The sequence below is a fragment of the Anthonomus grandis genome, chromosome 17, assembly GCF_022605725.1.
Source record: "Anthonomus grandis grandis chromosome 17, icAntGran1.3, whole genome shotgun sequence".
Classification (NCBI taxonomy): Eukaryota; Metazoa; Arthropoda; class Insecta; order Coleoptera; family Curculionidae; genus Anthonomus; species Anthonomus grandis.
The window spans coordinates 519,655-541,368 of NC_065562.1; the positions used below are offsets into that span (position 1 = coordinate 519,655).

Genomic DNA, 21,714 nt, shown 5'->3' on the forward strand with positions numbered 1-21,714 from the left:
TGGATGTGAACAGGAAATACAGGCCAATTTGCTTACTTGCCACACTTGGAAAAACCTTTGAAAGCATAATAAACGTCAGGCTAAGAAATGAAATTGACAACTCCGGTGGTCTCAACAAAAATCAAAACGGTTTTGTAAAGGGCCGTTCAACCTGTGAGGCTATAAAAAGTTTAATTAGTACGATAAAACTAAACAAAAACAAAATTATCAGTTTAATATGCGTCGATGTAAAAAATGCGTTTAATAATGCAATCTGGGAGATCATTATTAAAAAACTCAAACGCAAAAAAATACCAAATTACTTGATCGAGACAATTAAATCGTATCTAGACAACAGAATGGTCATACTGGACAAAAACACTAAACGCTACGTGAAAGGAGGAGTTCCACAGGATTCGGTTCTTGGCCCAACCCTGTGAAACATATTGTACGATGACATAATGGATGTATGCACCTCTAGAAATGTCAAACCCATTTGTTATGCCGATGACTTGGTGGTTGTCATTATGGGAGAAACCGCTGAAGAAAATATACAGTGGGGAAATATGGCCCTGCATAACATCCAGCAATGGATGTCAACTAACAAGCGAGGTTGGATGTCTGACTGCAAAGGACAGCTCAAAATACTTACCTTCCAAACTCACTAGCCTTTCTTCGCCCTCACCATCCTTCCTCTGAACTTGGGGTGAAGCTCTTTCTTCTTTCTGTCTCGACCGTCCTTAGTCAACTCTTGATATTCCGATCCCGACGCTATTAGGTTTTCGAGGGCTAGGGATCCTTCCATGCTACGAAAAAAAAAAAAAAAAAAAAAAAAAGAAAAAGGGTGATTTAATATATACTTACCCGGCAACGTTATTGGATAATTATAAAACCTGGCAGAAGGTATAAACTGCAAATCTATGAAATGGAGGATAAAACACTGGAAATATTACCCCAGGTGGATTCCGGCATTGCCGTGGAATCACACTCCTTTCACAAGGACTGTCCCGCGGATTCTGGGGGGACAATCACCCATTATTAGACGGAAATTCAAGCAGCTCTGTGGCAAAAAAATCGTCAGTCATGGACTTGACATGGGACGATAAGTTAGAGACATCTGTTAGCTGCCAGCCGAAGAGATACAAGGCACATAGAAGCAACTCGGTAAGATTCTATGACCATGATATTATGAAAAAAAGAAAGAGGGAAAATGAAGGGACCGCATACAGTCACAGGGAGTGTAGTGAGGTATTTGTTTTAAAAGAAACCATCCAAGAAATTACGAGAATAGGGCAAAGGATGTCTAAGTACATTGAGCAGAATACAAAGAAGGAATTGAAAGAACTTGCCAGTAAACTTAGAACACAAATAGAAGTGCTGAAATGAACTGCAATCCAGAATTGGATTAAAAAACATGAGCTTGAACCTATAGACAAGATGTGCATAGAAGAGGATACTCAAACACCAGAATATGGCACAGCTTTTAGCATTCCCCCAGTGGAAAACTATCAGAATTTCTACGACATTGCCAATAGAGAGTGGAAACTGCAGCTATTCAAGAACACGGACATAAAAACGGGAAGTCCACTAGACACAGAGGATCAAGTAGTTAAGGTGGTACTTGTTACGGACGAAGAACAGAAAATGGAAAAAGAATTATGAAGAACTTTTCAGACCGCTTTCCCGAATTAGTAGATGAATCAGGCGAGAATTTAACAGTATTGGAGCAAACTACTAAAATCAAAACCAAAGGAATGTTAAAAAAGAAAATAATTAAAATCAAATGGAATGGGTCTGAAGAGAACCTCTTTTTAAAATTAAAAGAGTTAAAGGAGGAGGTGAAAGGGGATCGAAGAGTGGCCATTCACGAGGTGGAGCATGTTGAGAATAGACGCTTCAGAAAAATGTTAGAAGCTATATTCCATGGAACTAACACCCTAGTAAGCCTAATGACCCAGAATCCTACTGCAAAGGCCAAAAATGCTAGAAACACATATGCACTAGTGGTTGAGGGAAAGTCCCAAGAGTCATATAATGATACTCTTAAGGATATTAGAAAGGTATTAATAGAAAAGAAAGAGGAATTTAATGGAATAAGGAGCATAAGAAGCACGAAAGAGGGAAAAGTTCTTATAACCATGGACAAAGACAAGAAACTCGAATAAGTTCGACAAAATATCGAACAAAGTATAAACATATAAGTAAAAACGGATACAAATATCATACGGAAGAAAATGGACTGGCAGGAAATGGATACCTTAACTATCAGAGGGATGGATCTTTTTACAACCAAAGAAGAATTAGAAAGAACGGTTAAAGGATTAATCACACCGAATACTAATATAAGGGTTAGCGATTTTCAGGCAAGCAAATGATAATACTTAGAACGCTACTGTTAATTTACCTAAGAACGATGCAGAGACTCTTAACTCGCAGCGCTTTATTCGAGTGGGCCTTGACTCAATCTATTGGTGAGCTTCAGAAGGAATGTATTGAAGCAAGGAGAATATCGTGCCGAATGAATAGAATTAGAGACCGACAGGAAATCCTAGAAGAGGAAGTGCAAATGGCCATACAGGAATATAAGGATAAGAAAAGGAATCTAAAAAATGAAATTCGGACAGAAAAACGGAAAAAATAGAATGAATAGGCATGAATACAGACATGGACGCCATTACTGTGGAGGTGAACACAGTGCATGGCCCCATCTGGATTACCTCGGTCTACAAGCCGCCCCAGTTACCGGTCGACCTAGAGGACCTTGAGGTCCTGTTTAGCGGCAGGAACCCTCGAGTGGCCATAGGAGACTGGTACTGTAAACACCGGGCGTGGAATTGCGCCATGACTAGCGCCGATGGTCGGCGTCTCCTCACAGCTATCGAGGACTATGAAGCTGTGGCGGTGGGTCCAGAGCTCCCAACCTACCTCCCGCAGATAAATGGTACTCCTACTGTGCTGGACTTCGCCATCATGAAAGGCGTTAGGCATGAGTTCGCGATCGAGACACTCACGGAGGGAACGTCTGATCACAGTCCCGTCCTGTTAACTCTAGGAGATGGAGAAGTATTAAACAGAGAGGAAAAGAAAATATACTAACCGGTTTCGTTTCAGGGAAATCTTTGATGTGATTGCACACATCCCAGAGACGATCACCACGTCGGCTGAACTGGATGAGGCCACCGGACACCTGGAAAACACCATACTGATGGCTTACGAACAAGCCTCAGAGTCCAGGACTGTCCAGTACCTTCGCCCGGACGGTGAACCGACCGATGAGCTCAAGGCTCTTATTAGAGAAAACCGGAGACTTCGCCGAATTTACGCACGTACCGGAGCGGACGGGGACAAGAGAGTCCTGAACCTGCACAGCACCAGGCTCCGAGACGAGCTTCGCAAGTTCAGAGATGGACAATGGGCCGCAAAGATTGCAGACCTGAACTGCAAGGATCAAACTGCCTGGCGTATGCAGAAGGCGCTCCGCCGAGTCAAGGCTCAGATTCCGCCACTCCACTCGACCCGTGGAATGGTATACACTGACCATGAAAAGGCGGAGGCGCTTGTCGACACCATAGTAAGAGAGGGCCGTCTGAACTACCACCCTGATGAGGATGACACTCATGAGGGGGAAATGACGAATGCCATCGATGAACTGGACGAGCAGGAAACCATCCAAAGGATTCCTGCTCCAGTCAGCCCACAGGACATCGCCGGGATCACCAGGCGACTGAAGAAGTCGCCTAGCAGATGGAAGACTTCTGAGATCGTAACGATCAAGAAGCCAGGGAAGGACGGCAAGTTCCCACAGAACTACCGCCCAGTCAGCGTCCTCCCAGCAGTCAGCAAGGTGGTGGAGAGGGCCATCATGCCTATCCTGAGCTAGGATCCTGAGGCCCTAGGCATCACTCCGCCTGAGCAGTTTGGATTCCGTCGAGGACACTCCTCGGAACTCCAAGTCCTGCGACTGGTGGAAACTGTTGCCAGAGGATTCAACCGACGGCAATCCACGGGAGCTATATTCCTGGATGTATCTCGGGCATTCGATCGGATGTGGCAGGATGGTCTCATCTACAAGATGATCCAAGCGGGATTTTCTACAAAGGTCTGTAAATTAATGCGAAGTTACCTTATTTCCAGATCTTTCCGTGTAAGGGTCGGTGACGACCGATCCGCGATCTACGAGTTGGAGGCGGGAGTTCCCCAGGGGTCAGTCCTGGGGCCCCTCCTATACTCCATTTTCACCCACGACATAACCAGGACCCCGCGGACCGCACTGGCGATCTATGCTGACGACACTGTCGTCGTCTGCACTGTTATCGCTGGTGAAACCATCCGTGGGTTATTGCAGGAGACCATGAACAGGATCGTGGATTGGAGAATCACCTGGAAGATCCAGATCAACGCCACGAAGACTCAAGGCGTCTTCTTCACCAAAAGGATGCGCCCGCCCCCTCGACCGGTCACCATCGAGCAGGAAGACGTACGGTGGAGTCCTTCAGCGCGGTACCTTGGCGTAACCCTACAAAAAGGACTGTCCTGGAAGATGCACACCTCAGAAACGCTGACCAAGGCTAGGCAAGCAATGGCCCAGCTCTACCCCATCATGTGCGGGAAAAGCAATATGAGTCTGAGCACCAAGCTCACGCTCATAAAGACCATCACTAGAAGCCAGCTCTCCTACGCTTCCGTTCCAATCTTTCTTTCTAATTTTTTAATCTTTTTCTTTCCAATCCCGTCCCACCAGCAAAAAGAGCAGGCAACCACCGGAGGCCTAAGTACCAACTCCTCTAGGCTGAGGAACCCATCCCGAAGAGGACACCCCCAGGCCGACAGGCACCCCCAGGCCGACAGGCACCACCAGGCCCACCAGGACCACCGGCCCACCAGGGCCACCCGGCCCTCCAGGACCACACGGCCCTCCAGGACTACCCAGTCCTCCAGGACCAACGGACCTTTAGGACCGCACGGCCCTCCAGGACTACGGTCCAAGACCGACATACCTCCGGGACACCAACCCTCCAGGACCAACCGGTCCCCCCAGACCTGACGCCCCGACCAGGACAACACGCGACAGAGAACTTCGAAGGACAACAACACAGAACGACAGTAAGCAACACGCTAACGAGATATAGTTCTTCTTCCTTTTCAGGATGAGACGACACAAGCCCCGCTTAATGCGTACAGCGGGGTGCAGAGCGAAGGTGACGTCCCCCCACGCCGGGCGGGGGACCGAGCTGGTTCTGTAGTCTCACGTCGAGATGTCTGAAGGGTTTATTAGGCCTCTGGCCCAGAAACCCTAAGGAACGTCTGCCAGAGAGGCCCGGATGCTTTTAACGGACCAGGTAAAAGCGCCGGGGGAGGTGGTGGGCTCTCCTTTTCGTGTCGCGGTTTTTTTTTTTTTTTTGTTGGCTCATTAAACTGCGAGCATCTGTAGCGGTCAGAGCACGTCGTAGTCGTCGTTTTAATTTCAAAAAGTTTTATATTCGAATATGTCGGGTCGTGGCAAAGGAGGCAAAGTTAAAGGAAAGGCAAAGACTCGCTCTAGCCGTGCCGGACTTCAGTTCCCTGTAGGCCGTATCCATCGTTTACTTCGCAAAGGCAACTATGCTGAACGAGTTGGTGCCGGTGCTCCCGTCTACTTGGCAGCAGTGATGGAATACCTTGCAGCTGAATTATTGGAATTGGCTAGTAACGCAGACAACAAGAAAACTAGGATAATCCCAAGACATTTACAGTTAGCTATCCGTAATGACGAAGAATTGAACAAACTACTCTCCGGTGTTACTATCGCTCAAGGTGGTGTACTGCCAAATATTCAAGCTGTTTTATTGCCAAAGAAAACTGACAACAAAGCTAAATAAGTATTTTGCTTTACGTCAAGTTGGGAAAAAAAACTATAAATCGGCCCTTTTCAGGACCACAACTTTCATAAAAAAAGAAAATTCGTTCGTATGTGGTTATTATGACGTATAGGTAGGTCGCTGCTGATTCCTTAATCTAATAATATAACATAATAATAATAATAATAATAAGAATAAATAAATAACTTACCCGCTACCTATTCTGTATGTAAAACATCGTATAAAATTTAAAAAAAATGCTAAAGCCCACTGTATATAAGATTTAATGAGTGCACTTATCCATAATTGTGGAAATTTGGTGTTTTGATATTTATTTTTATTGCCAAAGAAAACTGTAAAAAAAGTATTTTGCTTTACGTAAAGTTGAAAAAAAAAACTATAAATCGGTCCTTTTCAGGACCTCAACTTTTATGAAAAAAGCAAATTCGTTTGAATTGAAAAAAAAATAAATCGCATTTACACTATTATGTATGTGGAAATTTGGTGTTTTGATATTTATTTTATGGCCCAACTAATAAAAGCGATTAGGAATGATTTAAAGAGTTCTTCTTAGAAATACCTTTCTAGAATATTAGGTAGAAGACTACTTTTATGATCACAGCAATATGTTTCTTTGATAATAAATATTCCCTAATTTAGTGTTAATACTTTTCTTTACATCACGGTACAGTAAAATATTTATTAACGCTAACTACTTATTATATCAAATATATCTAAACACAACTTATTTTCTTTTATAAACTGATTTGTTCTGTTCACTTATATTTTATTTCGATAGACTTAATACATAATTCTCTATATATACAATACTTATTTAATGTTTTATGTATATTGTATTACTTATGTAACATCTGTAATAATGCAGTATAGACTCATTGTTAGTAAGTAAGAAAATCTTATAATTAAAAACTAGGAGCACGTAATGTTAGGTCAAGTCATTAACAAAAAAGAAAAGAAAAGCGAATAGGCCAAGATACATATAATAAAAAAGAAACCAAGTTTAGTTCTAGCAGTAAAATGGAAAGTAACTAAAGGCACGTAGAATTAAGAGAGATAAAGAAAAAAAAAATTCAAAGTTAAGTATGCAAATTTAAACACGAAAATAACTAGGAGCACGTAAGTGTTGATGAGGTGTAAAAAAGGCGAACGATGAGGGTCTACTACTAAAACTGCTAGTGGAGTAAACACTTTATCGTTCGCCACGTATAATGTCAACGAAAGAACTTAAATCTAGAAATAAAAGATAAACTAGAATTGGGATAATAAGACAAAAAAAAAATTCAAAGTTAAGTATGCAAATTTAAACACGAAAATAACTAGAAGCACGTAAGTTTTCATAGGGCATAAAAAAGGCGAACAATGAAACAATACTAATAAAACTACTAGTAAAGACTTCACACATTGTTCGCCACATATAATTATTATTATAATAATAATAACAAAGAAAGAAATAAAATAACTAAAGGCACCTAGAATGGCGACAGTCGGAAAAAAAATCAACTTTAATTATGCAACTTAAAAGGCTAGGATAATAACTAGGAGCACGTAAGTGTTAAAAAAAAGGTGTAAAGTATAAAAAAGGTGAACGATGGAAATGTTCAATTGTAAATTAAAGTATTTCTACTACTACGATTTTTAAACACTTCAACATCGTTCGCCATATTATTATACATACACGTGTGTGTGTGTATACAATAATATTATCTATAGGGGTCTCGTCTTACCGACAAGACGAATCCCCAAGCTAAGGGCTAAGTCTCAACAGATCGCAGCGTGGAAACTGCTCTACCGAGTGCTCCCTGCCAGGTACGTAAGTCGTCTACAGACAATTCCGAGTTCCAACATCGAAACGATTGTGATACCCATGTTCTACCGCCTAGAGGTCAGGTCGGACGTGGCAAGGATCGATCCCGCCGCCAACCGGTAACTCCACGCGGCAGATAGGGCTCGTGCGACGATCGGCGCGAACGCCGACCGCCTAGTAAAGTCACATTGTTTTGGGCCTTTCGACTCTCGGAACTCCAAGAATATCGTTGCCACCTTTGACTAGAAAGGATACGGCCTTAGAGGCATTCAGGCATAAACCAACGGATGGTAGCTTCGTACCATAGCCTAGTAAAGTCACATTGTTTTGGGCCTTTCGACTCTCGGAACTCCAAGAATATCGTTGCCACCTTTAACAAGTATAGTCGCTTCGCTCCTATACTTTTGGTCCGTGGGGACCAGTTTGGAACCTTTAGGTCTTGTCTGTGAAAAGCCATAAGGGAATTAAAAAAAAAATCAAAAATTATCAGGTGTACTTAGGTGAGTCGGGGAGGCTAACGTTTACCTGCTGAGGAAAGAGAGGACCAGTTGTTGGGGTATCATGCTTCAAAGAACCATAATTTGTTATATAGTCGCGTTGTGTGTCAATATACTGTCTTATATTTCAAATATCTGTGAAAGTATATTAATTGTATTCTAAATAAAGCCTGAATACCAAATTCGAACAGAATCGGACCAATAGCAAAAAAGTTACGGTAGTCACGTGACCTAGGCTGACACTCAAATGTCAGTTATCTGTCTTAATTTATTAGTTGTATCCTAAATAAACCATAAATACCAAATTCAGAGAGAAGTTCCCATAAGGGTCTATTTATTGAAATAGAACAAACGGGATTTTACGTCGATTTGTTTTAATTTTTCTTTTTATTTTAAAATGTAATAGTAATAAAATATCAAAAGAATTGACAGGAGAAGAATAAGAAATAAAAAAAACCATAAATAAATTAAATCGAAGCTATAGAAGCCGAGATATAAGTAAAAAAATGGGGAAGAACAAAAGAAAACTGGTTTTTTCCCACGGTATCATTTTTTTTCTTAAAATAATTTATGACAAATTTTAGTTTTAGCCCTAAACTTGTAATTTTCACAAAAAAAAACCCAAGAAAAGTTTTTTTTTTTTTGGTCGAAAATCGAAAGGGGTATACCCACGAAAAATTTCGAAAAAATGGTTTTTATTTTTTTATAAATAAAATATAACTCTGACAACTTTTTGTCTTATACAAAAGTTTTCGGGAATATTACGAGGTATCCGTGCGTTAAAACGAATCGGTTCTAGCTATTATACAATCGGAGAAAATTGGAAAAAACTATTAAACATAAATATCGAATTATCAAGAGCCCTATGGAAAAATTTCAATTTTTTATTTTTCTATCCTGTACTACTTCAGAGTATCTTTAAAAAAGATTATTACCATTTTGACTCTAAAATGAACGGAAAACCTATTTCTTTGCATTTTTCGATTTTCGAACAAAATCCGGGGTCAAAATGACAATTTTTTCAAAATATGCTCCGAATTCAAAATTTCTTTTTTCTAGTTAAAAACCATTCAAAAACTAGTAAAAAAGCTTAATGCCAAAATTTTCCATGATTTATACGAGTGCCACAATATAAAGAGAAATATTAGGTCCCATAAGAGTCTATGTATTTACGTCGATTTTTAAAATTTTTCAGTTTTATTCCGAACGGCAATTGTAATAAAATATAAAAAGAATTAACAGGAGGAGAATAAAGAATAAAAGAAACCATCAACGAATTGAATCGAAGCTATAGAAGTCGAGATATTAGAAAAATGTAAAAAAAAATAAAAGAAAACTCGTTTTTTCCCACGGTAGAATTTTTTTTTTTTAAATGATAACTGACAACTTATAATGTAAGCCCTAAGTTGGCAATTTCCAGTAAAAAAAACCCAAAAAAAAAATTTTTTTTTTGCTCCAAAATCGACAGGGGTATAGTCATGAAAAATTGCGAAAAAATGGTTTTTTATTTTTTTGTAAATAAACTATGACTCTGACAACTTTTTCTCTTAAATAAAAGTTCTCGGGAATATTACGAGGAATTCTACTGTTAAAACGAATTGATTATAGCTATCACAGAATCGGAGAAAATTGTAAAAAACTAATAATCATAAATATCGAATTATCAAGAGCCCTATGGAAAAATTTTAACTTTTTATTTTTCTATCTTGTACTACTTCAGGATACCTTTCAAAAAGGTTATTATCGATTTGACTCTAAAATGAACAGAAAACCTATTTATTTGCATTTATCGATTTTCGAACAAAATCGGGCCCAAAATGAAAATTTTTTCAAAACATGCTCCAAATTCAAAATTTCTTTTTTCTGGCTAAAGACCATTCAAAAAGTAATAAAAAAGCTTTATGACAAAATTTTTCAAAATCTATAATAATGCTACAATATTACGAAAGAAGATAAGCTCCCTTTAAAGACTATGTATTCAAACCGATGATTTTTTCAATTTTTTTTTAAAGGCAAATTTAAGAAATAATTTAACTAATTAAGATAAAAGGAATAGGGTAATACAAAATACTATCTATAAATATATACATATCATCTAATAGCAAATTTCAATCGAATAGGAAATGTTGATAGTCACGTGACTCTAGAACTTACTATTTTAAAATTTTGTAAGAAATCAACAATTGCATCCTAAATAAACCCCAAATTCCAAATTTGAACCCAATCGGATCAATAGCAAAAAAGTTATGTTAGTCACGTGACTTAAAAAATTCAACATGTCAAATTTCTGTCAAAATTTATTACTTGCATCCTATATAAAGCCCAAATACAAAATTTCAACCCAATCGGAACAATAGCAAAAGAATTATGAAAGTCACGTGACTTTAAAATATAATTTGTCAATTATCTGTTAAAATTTATTAATTGTATCCTAAATAAAGCATAAATACCAAATTTGAACCCAATCGGACCCATAGCAAAAAAGTTACAATAGTCACGTGACCCGGAAGTCAAATGTCAAATATTAGTCAAAAATTAATAATTGCATTCTAAATAAAGCCCAAATACTAAATTTGAACCCAATCAGACCAATAGCAAAAAAGTTACAATAGTCACGTGACCTGGAAGTCAAATGTCAAATATCTGTGAAAAATTCATAATTGCATCCTAAATAAACCCCAAATACAAAATTTCAATCAAATCGGACAAATAGGAAGAAAGTTAAGGTAGTCACGTGACCTTAAAACATAGTCATGTCAAATATCTGTTAAAATTTCTTAATCTTATCCGAAATAGGTACTAGGTACCAAATTTCAACCAAATCGCACCAATACCAAAAAAGTTATGATACTCGACTAACCTTAAAAATCAATAATTTCAAAAAATTTTTATTTATAACCCAAAAGCAATGTTTAAGAATTGTTAACATTTATTAATAATAAACTAAATAGTAAAAACTCACCCAATATCTAAATTTTTATTTTAAATTAAATAGATCATTACGACTGACCCGTGTATATATTCGAATAATTTTAATAAAATAATCGGGCAAATTTCATTTCGTCTCACCCCGGTATAAAACCACTGACTTTTCAAAAAAACGGCATTTTTCGAAGACGTCAAAATGTTTGCCGAATTTTCCTGGCCGCAATACACAATTTCCCCAATTGATATGCACAGATTCGGAAAGCCCATTCATTTTCTGATTCGGTGCTTCCTTTCCCTGATCGTTTCCGGTTCATTTTCATTCATAATTTTACAAAAAACCCAACCAAGTCCCGGCCACCTGTTACGAGCAAAAAATTTGTAACCACAATGCGTCAAAGTATTGTTCCCACTAGCCATTTCATCAGAGTTTAGGTTGACACCTCCAATTACCTGCAAAAACGCAAAAAAATGGACTTTTTTCATAAAATCGCATTTTTCGGGTACTTGTACTATCGCTGGAACTTTGAAATTTTAGTATGTGTTGTAAAACAAAATTTCGGATCCTTTAGATGTTGTTTGATCTCTTCATCATATACAGGGACGCGGCAAATGAATTAAACGCGAAAATTCGAATTGCTCAGAACCTATTAAAGTTGGAAGATTGTAATTTTACACAAATACTGGGGTTATTAAAGTATTTAATGCCTGAGAATATAAATGGTCCAGATGCCACTACGAAAAAGTTATTAAATAAAATGTGATTTTCGGGTCGGACCTTCATGGGTAAAGTTCATTATTGCTCGCCCTGTATGGTTCCCAAAAATTTCGGTTATATGGCATATGAAAAGGTAAAGGATGAAGTTATTTTTTGAAAAAAAAATTTTTCCCAAAATAAGTATCGTTTGGCGGGAAATCTCAAAAAACTGAAAATGCCAGAACTCGTAAAATAAATTTTTTACAAAAAAAAGCTCCAAGTATGTCAAATCTCTTATAAAACGAAGTCTTTTCGCCGAAACACTTTTTTTATAAAAATTTTTTTTTAGCCTCTGGAGAAGTTTGAATTTTTTTTTTAGTCACTTTTGTTCGCTTATAACAACTCACCCTGTACACCGATCGGGCCCAAAAAGTATACAGACATGAATTACTATAAAGTCTTTTATGCCTAAAAATTTCAATTTTTTTGACAGCGTTAAAATTGAGATCTCGTGCAAAAATGAATTTTGACCGGTTTTTTTACGAATTTTTGACTTTGAGACAGTACCGCTCCGTTTGATGGTACCCGAAAAAAAATTCGTTTACGGATCCATCATTCCCAATGTATTGAGAGACCCTATGCCAAATTTCATCGTTTCGCTAGCCATACAGCCAAAGATATGAATTTTTATTTCCAAAAAAACACGATTTTTCGGGCCCGACGTGGCGTGCATAATATAGTCTGCGACTATATAACTAGAAAGGATACGGCCTTAGAGGCATTCAGGCATAAACCAACGGATGGTGGCTTCGCACCATAGCCCGCTCGAGCTAGTGTGTGAACCAAATGTCCGAACCTGCGGTTCCTCTCGTACTGAGCAGGATTACTATCGCAACGACGAGTCATCAGTAGGGTAAAACTAACCTGTCTCACGACGGTCTAAACCCAGCTCACGTTCCCTATTACCGGGTGAACAATCCGACGCTTGGCGAATTCTGCTTCGCAATAATAGGAAGAGCCGACATCGAAGGATCAACAAGCGACGTCGCTATGAACGCTTGGCCACCACAAGCCAAAGTTATCCCTGTGGTAACTTTTCTGACACCTCTTGCTGAAAACTCTTCAAGCCAAAAGGATCGATAGAGCTGGCCTTAGGACACCTGCGTTATTCTTTGATAGATGTACCGCCCCAGTCAAACTCCCCGCCTGGCAGTGTCCTCGAATCAGATCACACGGGAGCATATAACGGCACCCGGCAAAACCGCACGCAAACGCCGACGCCACGACGAGCTCCGCGAAGCACCCGTCGCGAAACGCAAACCCAGGCACGATCTTGACGCGAGTACCACTATACGTGCTTGGTTCGAGAATACCGTGACAGCCGCCGCCTCGTGAGCGAACGGCGCACGCTTTCTGCCTTACTGAGTAAGTAAAGAAACGATGAAAGTAGTGGTATTTCACCGGCGATCTTGCCATCTCCCACTTATGCTACACCTCTCATGTCTCCTTACAATGCCAGACTAGAGTCAAGCTCAACAGGGTCTTCTTTCCCCGCTAATTTTTCCAAGCCCGTTCCCTTGGCAGTGGTTTCGCTAGATAGTGGGTAGGGACATTCTTGGATTTTTACTTGGCTACCTTTCGGTATGAAGTATTGAGAATCCTTTGTGGCTGTAAATAGCCACCCACCATGCTGTCGAAAACACCGTCAAGGCAACCCACCAACCTCCGCCTGAAGCGTGACCAGTTCCAGCGAGAAGACGCTGTCACCGTTCACGCCTCCCTAAAAATTAGCGAGGAAAGAAGGCCCGTTTTTTTCTTTTCTTTATTTCAACTTTTCCTACAGATTTACATTTTTATTTTGCTCAAAGCTCACAATAATTCTTGTTTACTTACTTACTAGTTTCTTATGTTCTAAAGAGTTTAATTTATTAACAATATCAAGCCTATTTCTACTTACATTGTTGTTTTTATATTACTGCGTGCTGGGATCACTGTCCCTAACTACGCTATCCGCCCAGAACTCGATCTTTTGTCTCTGTCAAGTTTGTTTTACCGTTGTCTTGTCTAATTTGTATTCTTAGGTCCCCGTAGTTCTCTGTTATCGTTTGCCTTGTTTGTATGTTTTGTTCGTTTTGGCAGGTGTACATTATATGTTCGCTCGTTTCTACTGCGTTAACATCGCAATCGCAGTGACCCTCTGTATCTTTTAGTTTAAATCTGGCCAGATATCCTTTAAAGTTTCCATGTCGGTATCGTTCCAATATGTTTGCCAAGACGCTATTACTTGATCAGTTCTTTGTATCCGTCTTTCCTTTCGGGTTTTGTAATTGTACTGCTCGTACGGGTCATTTATAATGTTTCTTGCCGCGTATCTTCTTGCTATGTTATGCGCTTCCTTTATTTTCTGGTTTGTTCTTCTTGACCATTTTATTTGTGCACACCTGCCATCTTTTCTTAGTTCTAGTATTACTTTCACTAAATGTGCGGTGAGTTTGTCTCTAGGTCTGTTATTCAGATTCGTCTCCGTCGCACTTTTACAGTCTGTGTGTATCATAATGTGTTGCCCTTGCTGCTTTCCGATCGTTATGCCTTTTAGTATTGCCAGCATTTCTGCCTTTTTACTATTATTTGTTCTTGCCAGCGTTACCCCGGTTTCACCGATTTTGTGCCCGTTTCGGTACACTACCAGGCCCAGACCGCTGTTTCTTTGTCCGTTGCAGGCATCCACCCATATTTCTACACTGTCTTGTGTGTCCGTAGGTACTTGTACGTCCACTAAACTTGGGTGTGGTCTTTCTGTCGTTCGCGTCTGTGTTTTTAGTATGTCTTCTTTATGTTGTGTGTAAGTGTTATGTCTTTGTCTTGCTTCGATCCAAGCCGGAGGAAACCCCGCTAAAACTTGGATCGCTGCATTAGATGTTGTTCTGTACGCTCCGGTGCACAGCATCAGAATTGGGCGTGTTGCGGCGTCTAGGTGACGCCTCCCCAACACCGTCTCTGCCCTGTGCCCCCACATTTCGGAGGCGTACAGAATCAGTTGGTCATCCGCGTACGCCTGCGAGTACGCCAGTTTGTCTGTTCGTATTATGTCTACATCTTGCTCTTTGAGCTGCTCGGTCCTGTATCGGATTTCCGCTTGTTCCAGCTCTCTGAAATATCCCTCCATGACTACTAGCCATAGGGTCGGTCCGAGGCTGGATCCTTGCGGGCATCCTCTGTTTATTTGTCTCGTTATATTTCCACTCTTTATTTGTCTGTCTGTCATGAAGTCTTCGCACAGCCTCTGTAGGTCCCCACAGACCCCAGCTTTTTCCAATTCTAGGCTGACGTTTGGCCTCCATGCGCTGTTGAATGCATTACTGAGGTCCAGGGCGACCACCAGCTGGTGTGCTTTGTCTTCCTTGTTCCTTTTTATTTCTGTCATTAGTCTATCTAGTGCGTTTATCGTTCCGATTCCTTCTCTGAAACCGAACTGTCTGTCATTAAGTGCGTTATTGTATTCTAAATGTGCTTGTAGTCTTTTGTTAATTGTCCTGTCTAAAAGTTTTCCCAGCACCGGCAGCAGACTAATAGGTCAGGCGCCTCTGTCCTTTTTCGGGAGCCAGCACACCCTAGCTACTTTCCAGCATCTTGGGAAAACGTTGTTATCTAAGCATCCGTTGAAGATTTTTATTATGGGTTCCTTTAGCTCTTCCCACAGGTGCCTGACTGCCTCACTGGGAATTTTGTCGTCTCCTGTCGCTTTGTTTGGTTTCATGTCTCTTAGTGCGTTGTATATTTCATGTTCCCCTATTACTCTTTCCTGTCTGTCTTTGTATATTTTTTGTCTGTTTCTAATGTCTGTTTGTTCTTGGGAGTCCGTTTGTGGCGTATCTGTAGGGAAGTATTTATTTATTAAGTAATCGTGTGTTTCTTCCTCCGATTTTGTGTACGTCCCGTCGTCCTTTTTTATGTTGGTCGTTGGCTCCTTTTTAGTTCTTTTAAAGAACTTCCAAACTCGGTCCCAGGGATTATTTTCAGTCATGTCAGTCACCTGGTCCCGTATTGATTTAAGTTTGGCCATTTTTATGTTCTGTTTATACCTGTTTCTTTCCCTTGTATATTGTTCTTTTATGTTATTATTGTTGTTGTTTCTACGCGTTCTTTGTACCAACGTCCGTAAGTATCTTAGATTTGTTCTTTGTCTACTTAGCTCGTCAGTCCACCATGCTTGCTGCTCGTGTGTCAGTAGTCTTGTTTTTATTTGTTTACAAGCCATTTGCACTGTTTTTTGTAGGATCTCCGCCTTTTGTTCTGTCTGTTCTTTGTCTGTGCAAGTCCAGTCTGTTTCTGCCAGTTTCTCTCTTAATCTTACATTTATCGCGTACCAGTCTGTATTTGTATAATCGTACGTTAGTTTATCTGGTTTACGTTTCATTTGGACTTGGATCTTGTATGTTATGTACTTATGTCCACTCAGTGTTTCGTCCCCTAGTACATCCCATTCTGTTATGTCTATACCTTTTGACATTGTGATGTCGATATAACTTTCCCCTCTGTTGTTTGAGAAGGTCGGTCCCTTGTATTTATCGTTCACTATGTCGTATCTATTTTCTACTGTCCAGTCTAGTAATTTTGTTCCTCTTTCGTCTGTCTTGTTTCCTCCCCAAGCTTCGTTATGTGCGTTTATGTCTCCTGCAATTACGTGATGGTTTTTTATTTCGTTCATCATTTCTGTGCAGGTGTCCAGTATCGTGTTTTCTCTGCCACCTGGTTCGTCATAAACGTTCGTAATCGTTACCGTCTTGCCTGTTCTATCAGTTAATTGTATTGTTGTTTTGTTTTTGTCGGTATATTCTTTCCTTGTTGTCGCTTGCAGTTTTTTGTGTACCCAAGTTTCCGTCTTTGTGACTCCTTCTTGTGTACCCCTGTAGTTGAAACTTTTTATATGGTTCTTGTATCATGATTATGTCTGGTTTGTATTGTGTTACTTTTTCCTGTATCAAGAAAGAAGCTTCCCGTCCTCTGTCTACGTTGATCTGTAGTATTTTTAGAGCCATTATTGCTCCATAGTCCTTGTTTCCGTATCTGATTGTCCGTAGTCTACGAGATTTCGGCACCTCTCTTTATATTGTCTATAAACTGGGCAGCCTCTATCTCTTACTGTATGTCTTCTTAAGTCTTTCGTTACTCCTCTTTGTTTACAGTTTTTACAGTCGTACGTGTTTCTACATTCGTTCGGCATGTGTCCCTGTCTGTCGCATTTGAAACAGCGTATCTCGTTGTCTGGTAGTTGGCACTTTTTCGCTGTATGGCCGAAGTTATGGCATTTAAAGCATAGGGCAACACTTATGTCTTCTTTTACAAAATAAGACTTAAAGTCCAGTACTATTCGTCCTGTCCTTAGTATGTGTCTTATTGTAGTGTTATCTGTTTCTATTATCAGATTTTCCTTGCTTGTGCGCAGACATTGTTTTCTGGCTACTAGCTTCCAGGTTTTGATTTTGCCTGGGAATTTACTATCCAATTCGTGATTGTCCTCCTTTAGTATGTTTATGATCTCTTGTTCGGTGTAGCCTCTTTTTTCGACCCCAGTAATTTTTATTTTAGATCTTCGCATCTCGTCTTTTGCTATTTGTACTTTGTCTTTATTTACTTCCAATTTATTTTATACTTTCTCTTCCGCTTCCTGATCTTTTAGGATTACTTTCAGCCTGCCAGCTTTCAGAGGGATTATCTCTATTATTCCGGCTCTGTCTTCTTTAAATATTTCTTTAAATAATTTGGTTGTTTCTTTTGTTTCCTCTGTTCCCTCTTTCTTTATTATTAACTGGGGTCTATTTATGTCCCTTGCTCTCTTTTTTGGGCTTTCCCATTTTTTTATTTCAGTTCTCGGTCTTGGCTTTCTTTCTATCCTAGTTATATCCGCGTAGGTTTTTATTTTCTTTTCTTTTTCATTTTCTTTATCTAAGCGCTCTTTTTGCTTTCTTTTATTCTGAACTCTTTTCCATTCTTGTTCCCCCTTGTTCTCATTCTCACTGTTATTATTGCTTTCCTTTTCTTCTATTTCCGATTCTATATAGACTGTCTGGGTGTAAGTTTGTGTGTTATGTGTTTGTCTGGTTCCGCTCGTTCCAGGTTCCCCTATCTTTTTTGGTGGTTTTATAGGTTCCCCTAGTTTCTTTTTTGTCGGTCTAGTTTTCGTTTGTGGTAATTTAGGTACCTCTACTTCTTCTTGTTGTATTCTCTCTGTTCTTTTACGTACGTGTGTGTCAACCCCTAGTTTTTCCCTTGATATTTGGTTTTTTATTTCGTTTATCATTTTACTTTGTATCTCTATCTTTTCTTCTAATCTTTTAATTTGTGCGTTCTGTCCCGCGTTGCATGTAATTTTAATAATAATGTCTGTAATTTTCTCGATTTCAGTCCGTACTATGGTCTGTTCGTCTCTGTTGAATTGTATCTTGCCACCTTTGTGTCTAGTTGTGGCTTGTATGATGTTATTCTTTGAGTTAATAACTTCATTAATTAGGTCAGCGATTCCAGCACTTTCTACATTTTAATTTGCATTTTTCGGGTTGTACTCGGCATTGGACTGACTTGTTTCCGTCTCCGTTCCGCTGCCCTCGTCCGTTGTCGCAGTTTGAGTATTATTAATACTACTATTGCGGCCTGGTTTGGTGTTACTTGTTTGACCTCGGGTAGCGGTTTCGCCTCCCCTTATTGTGTCATTGAGCGTCTCTTCGTACGCTTCTTCGTACTCAGGTTCATCCGAGTCTTGCCACCTTGTTTTTGGTGGATTTCTGTCTGGCGTCAGATAGATTTCGTCTTCGTCCGTCGTGTCAGATGATGAAGACTGCTTGATCTGCGGCCTTCACCAGTCGGTCCGCATCCTTCAGTGTCCCGGCGATGACTTGGGACGTTTATCGCCGCGGCAGGTGGTGACCGATATGGATGTTGACTTGGCGGCGTTGATTGACATACCGCGGACGAACTCTCTTGCGAGGGCCCGACTTATTAACGGTTCCGCTGCCAGGTTCCGGAATAGGAACCGGATTCCCTTTCGCCCAATGGGTGTGTACGTATAAGATCTAAGTCGAAACAACTGACCGACTGTGTCGTAGTCGTCGTCGTCTCGTTCAATAAACCTACACCACATCAACATCGGCTTTCGCCTAGGGCTTAGGATCGACTGACTCGTGTGCAACGGCTGTTCACACGAAACCCTTCTTCACGTCAGTCCTCCAGGGCCTCGCCAGAGTATTTGCTACTACCACCAAGATCTGCACCGACGGCGGCTCCAGACGGCCTCACGGCCAGCCCTTCTGCGCACACCGCCGCGACCCTCCTACTCGTCAAGGCTGCTTCATGACCGTACATTGAAACGATCGCACATGCCGTTGGCGGTCGAGTATAAGCACGACGCTTCAGTGCCCTCCATTTTCAGGGCTAGTAACTTAGGCAGGTGAGTTGTTACACACTCCTTGGCGGATTCCAACTTCCATGGCCACCATCCTGCTGACTTAAGTTACCAACGCCTTTCATGGTATCCCATAAGCGTCGATTTAGGCGCTTTAACTCGACGTTTGGTTCATCCCACAGCGCCAGTTCTGCTTACCAAAAATGGCCCACTTGGCACTCTGATCCTAGTCTCGCGGCTTCATAAGTTCGAGCAAGCCGGAGATCTTACCCATTTAAAGTTTGAGAATAGGTTGAGGTAGTCGTTTCAACCCCAATGCCTCTAATCATTCGCTTTACCTGATGAGACTCGTATACAATGAGCGCCAGTTATCCTGAGGGAAACTTCGGAGGGAACCAGCTACTAGATGGTTCGATTAGTCTTTCGCCCCTATACCCAGTTCCGATGATTGATTTGCACGTCAGAATCGCTACGGACCTCCATCAGGGTTCAGCCCCTGACTTCGTCCTGACCAGGCATAGTTCACCATCTTTCGGGTCCCAACGTGTACGCTCTTGGTGCGCCTCTTCTCGCAGTGAGTAGAATGAGACGCCCCGGGAATGCTGAACGGTCACTTTTAAGGGTAAAGCGCCCGTCTTCCCTCAGTCTTCGCGAAGAAGACCTTTACTTTCATTGCGCCTTTAGGTTTAATAATTCCCAATGACTCGCGCACATGCTAGACTCCTTGGTCCGTGTTTCAAGACGGGTTGTCCTGAAATTACCCAAAGCTATAGCGTCGCTGATCGGTTATAGGTCTGTTCGAGAACTTCGCGGCCAACAGTCGCCAGAGACCAGAATCGGCGGCACTAGGTCCGATCGCCGATACAACTGACCTGTGTGCTTGCCACGAGCCGAACGCTCACTGAAGAGCGGCCTTAAACCTTTCGTATACCGTCGAGTGGCGAGTCGGCCAGGAAACTCACGGGTCCGCTCATCGACACTAGGGACGACAAACGGGCTCCACCGCGATCCGTAGACCGACACCCAACGAATTGCGACGTCCTACCAGAAGAAAAGTGCACGCGTTCGCAGCCGGATCGAACGAACGGAGGGTGCGGAAAAACGCGAACGCTTTCCCGTCACGCGACCGTCCGACGCCTGCCGCGAAACGTGAATGAATTTCTCCCTTCGACCTTTCGGGTTTCTCAGGTTTACTCCTAAACGGTTTCACGTACTCTTGAACTCTCTCTTCAAAGTGCTTTTCAACTTTCCCTCACGGTACTTGTTCGCTATCGGTCTCGTGGTCATATTTAGCCTTAGATGGAGCTTACCACCCACTTAGGGCTGCACTCTCAAGCAACCCGACTCTAATGAGAGATCCTCCCGCAATCGGCAGCGGTCACTACGGGCCTGGCACCCTCTATGGGCTGTGGCCCCGTTCAAGAAGGACTTGGACGCACCGCACGATTTCGGGATAATGGACCCTCCCAAACACCACATTTCCCGGCGCCCGATATCGGCCGCGGGATTCGGTGCTGTGCTCTTCCCTGTTTGCTCGCAGCTACTAGGGGAATCCTAGTTAGTTTCTTTTCCTCCGCTTAGTAATATGCTTAAATTCAGCGGGTAGTCTCACCTGTTCTGAGGTCGATAAAATGATTAATTTTACCGAGTATATCGATAAATAAAAAGATTAAACAAAGACGTGTTTTTTTTTATTCTTTATTAAATTAATAATAATAATAATCTGAAACTAACTTTTCTCTGAAACAGTAGTAATAATAATATTTTACTGTAACAGATCGCTTTCGCGTTTTAAGATGTTGCATCAACAATAATATTAAATGCGTAAAACATCCATCTCGCTCCGACATATCACGTCGATGATGTTTTTCGTGCAACACTTATACGACAAGATACCGTATACTCGCTGCCTTTATGACTTATCTTCGTCGTCGTCGTCTGTATTCGACGTCGTCGATAAATCGGTATGCGTATTTTTGGTAATAATGTGTAATGTGAATACATCATCGTCAGACGGATACCGAGCAGTCTTTGAAGTTGATACGACCCTCAGCCAGGAGTGGTCCGGGAACAGAATCCGAGGATCGCAATGTGCGTTCGAAATGTCGATGTTCATGTGTCCTGCAGTTCACAAGTTGACGCGCAATTAGCTGCGTTCTTCATCGACCCACGAGCCAAGTGATCCACCGTCTAGGGTAATCTTTTTAAATTGTATTTAACGCTTTACGAATTAAATTAATAATCCGTTATAAGACGTCAATACTATTTGTAGTTGACAGTTGTTTAAAATACGCTCTATGCCTCTGGCCTCTTACACAAGCGTTTTGTTCACCTCTCGAAAGTTTATTACACTAATAATGTAAGTAAAACAAACCCGTGCGAGGTGTCGCTTGTAGGGCTGGATGAGCGCCTTTTATTAAAAAAAAAATCTTTCCAGGGGGACGTTTTTTTTTAAATTATAAACATCTCACTCCGAAAACGGTAAGCGAAATTCTTTTAAAAACCATCGAGCGAGCATTTAAGCACAACTCTTAGACCAAACGCATACGATATTT

General features: G+C 41.0%; 1 protein-coding gene and 1 non-coding gene across 2 annotated transcripts; one reads left to right on the plus strand and one right to left on the minus strand.

Annotated features, from left to right (window-relative positions):
- The first annotated feature begins 5,465 nt into the window (after positions 1–5,465).
- LOC126746423 (histone H2A-like) lies at positions 5,466–5,837 on the plus strand. The gene has a single exon (XM_050454682.1). The coding sequence runs from the start codon at positions 5,466–5,468 to the stop codon at positions 5,835–5,837; it is 372 nt and encodes a 123-aa protein (XP_050310639.1).
- Positions 5,838–21,202: 15,365 nt separating this feature from the next.
- Positions 21,203–21,357, minus strand: LOC126746660 (5.8S ribosomal RNA). The gene has a single exon (XR_007663946.1). It is a non-coding gene; the product is annotated as a 5.8S ribosomal RNA (ribosomal RNA).
- Between the last annotated feature and the right edge of the window lie 357 nt (positions 21,358–21,714).

What these genes read in the sequence shown, in the direction of transcription:
- LOC126746423 (XM_050454682.1), top strand. Translation starts at nt 5,466, where the DNA reads ATGTCGGGTCGTGGCAAAGGAGGCAAAGTTAAAGGAAAGGCAAAGACT.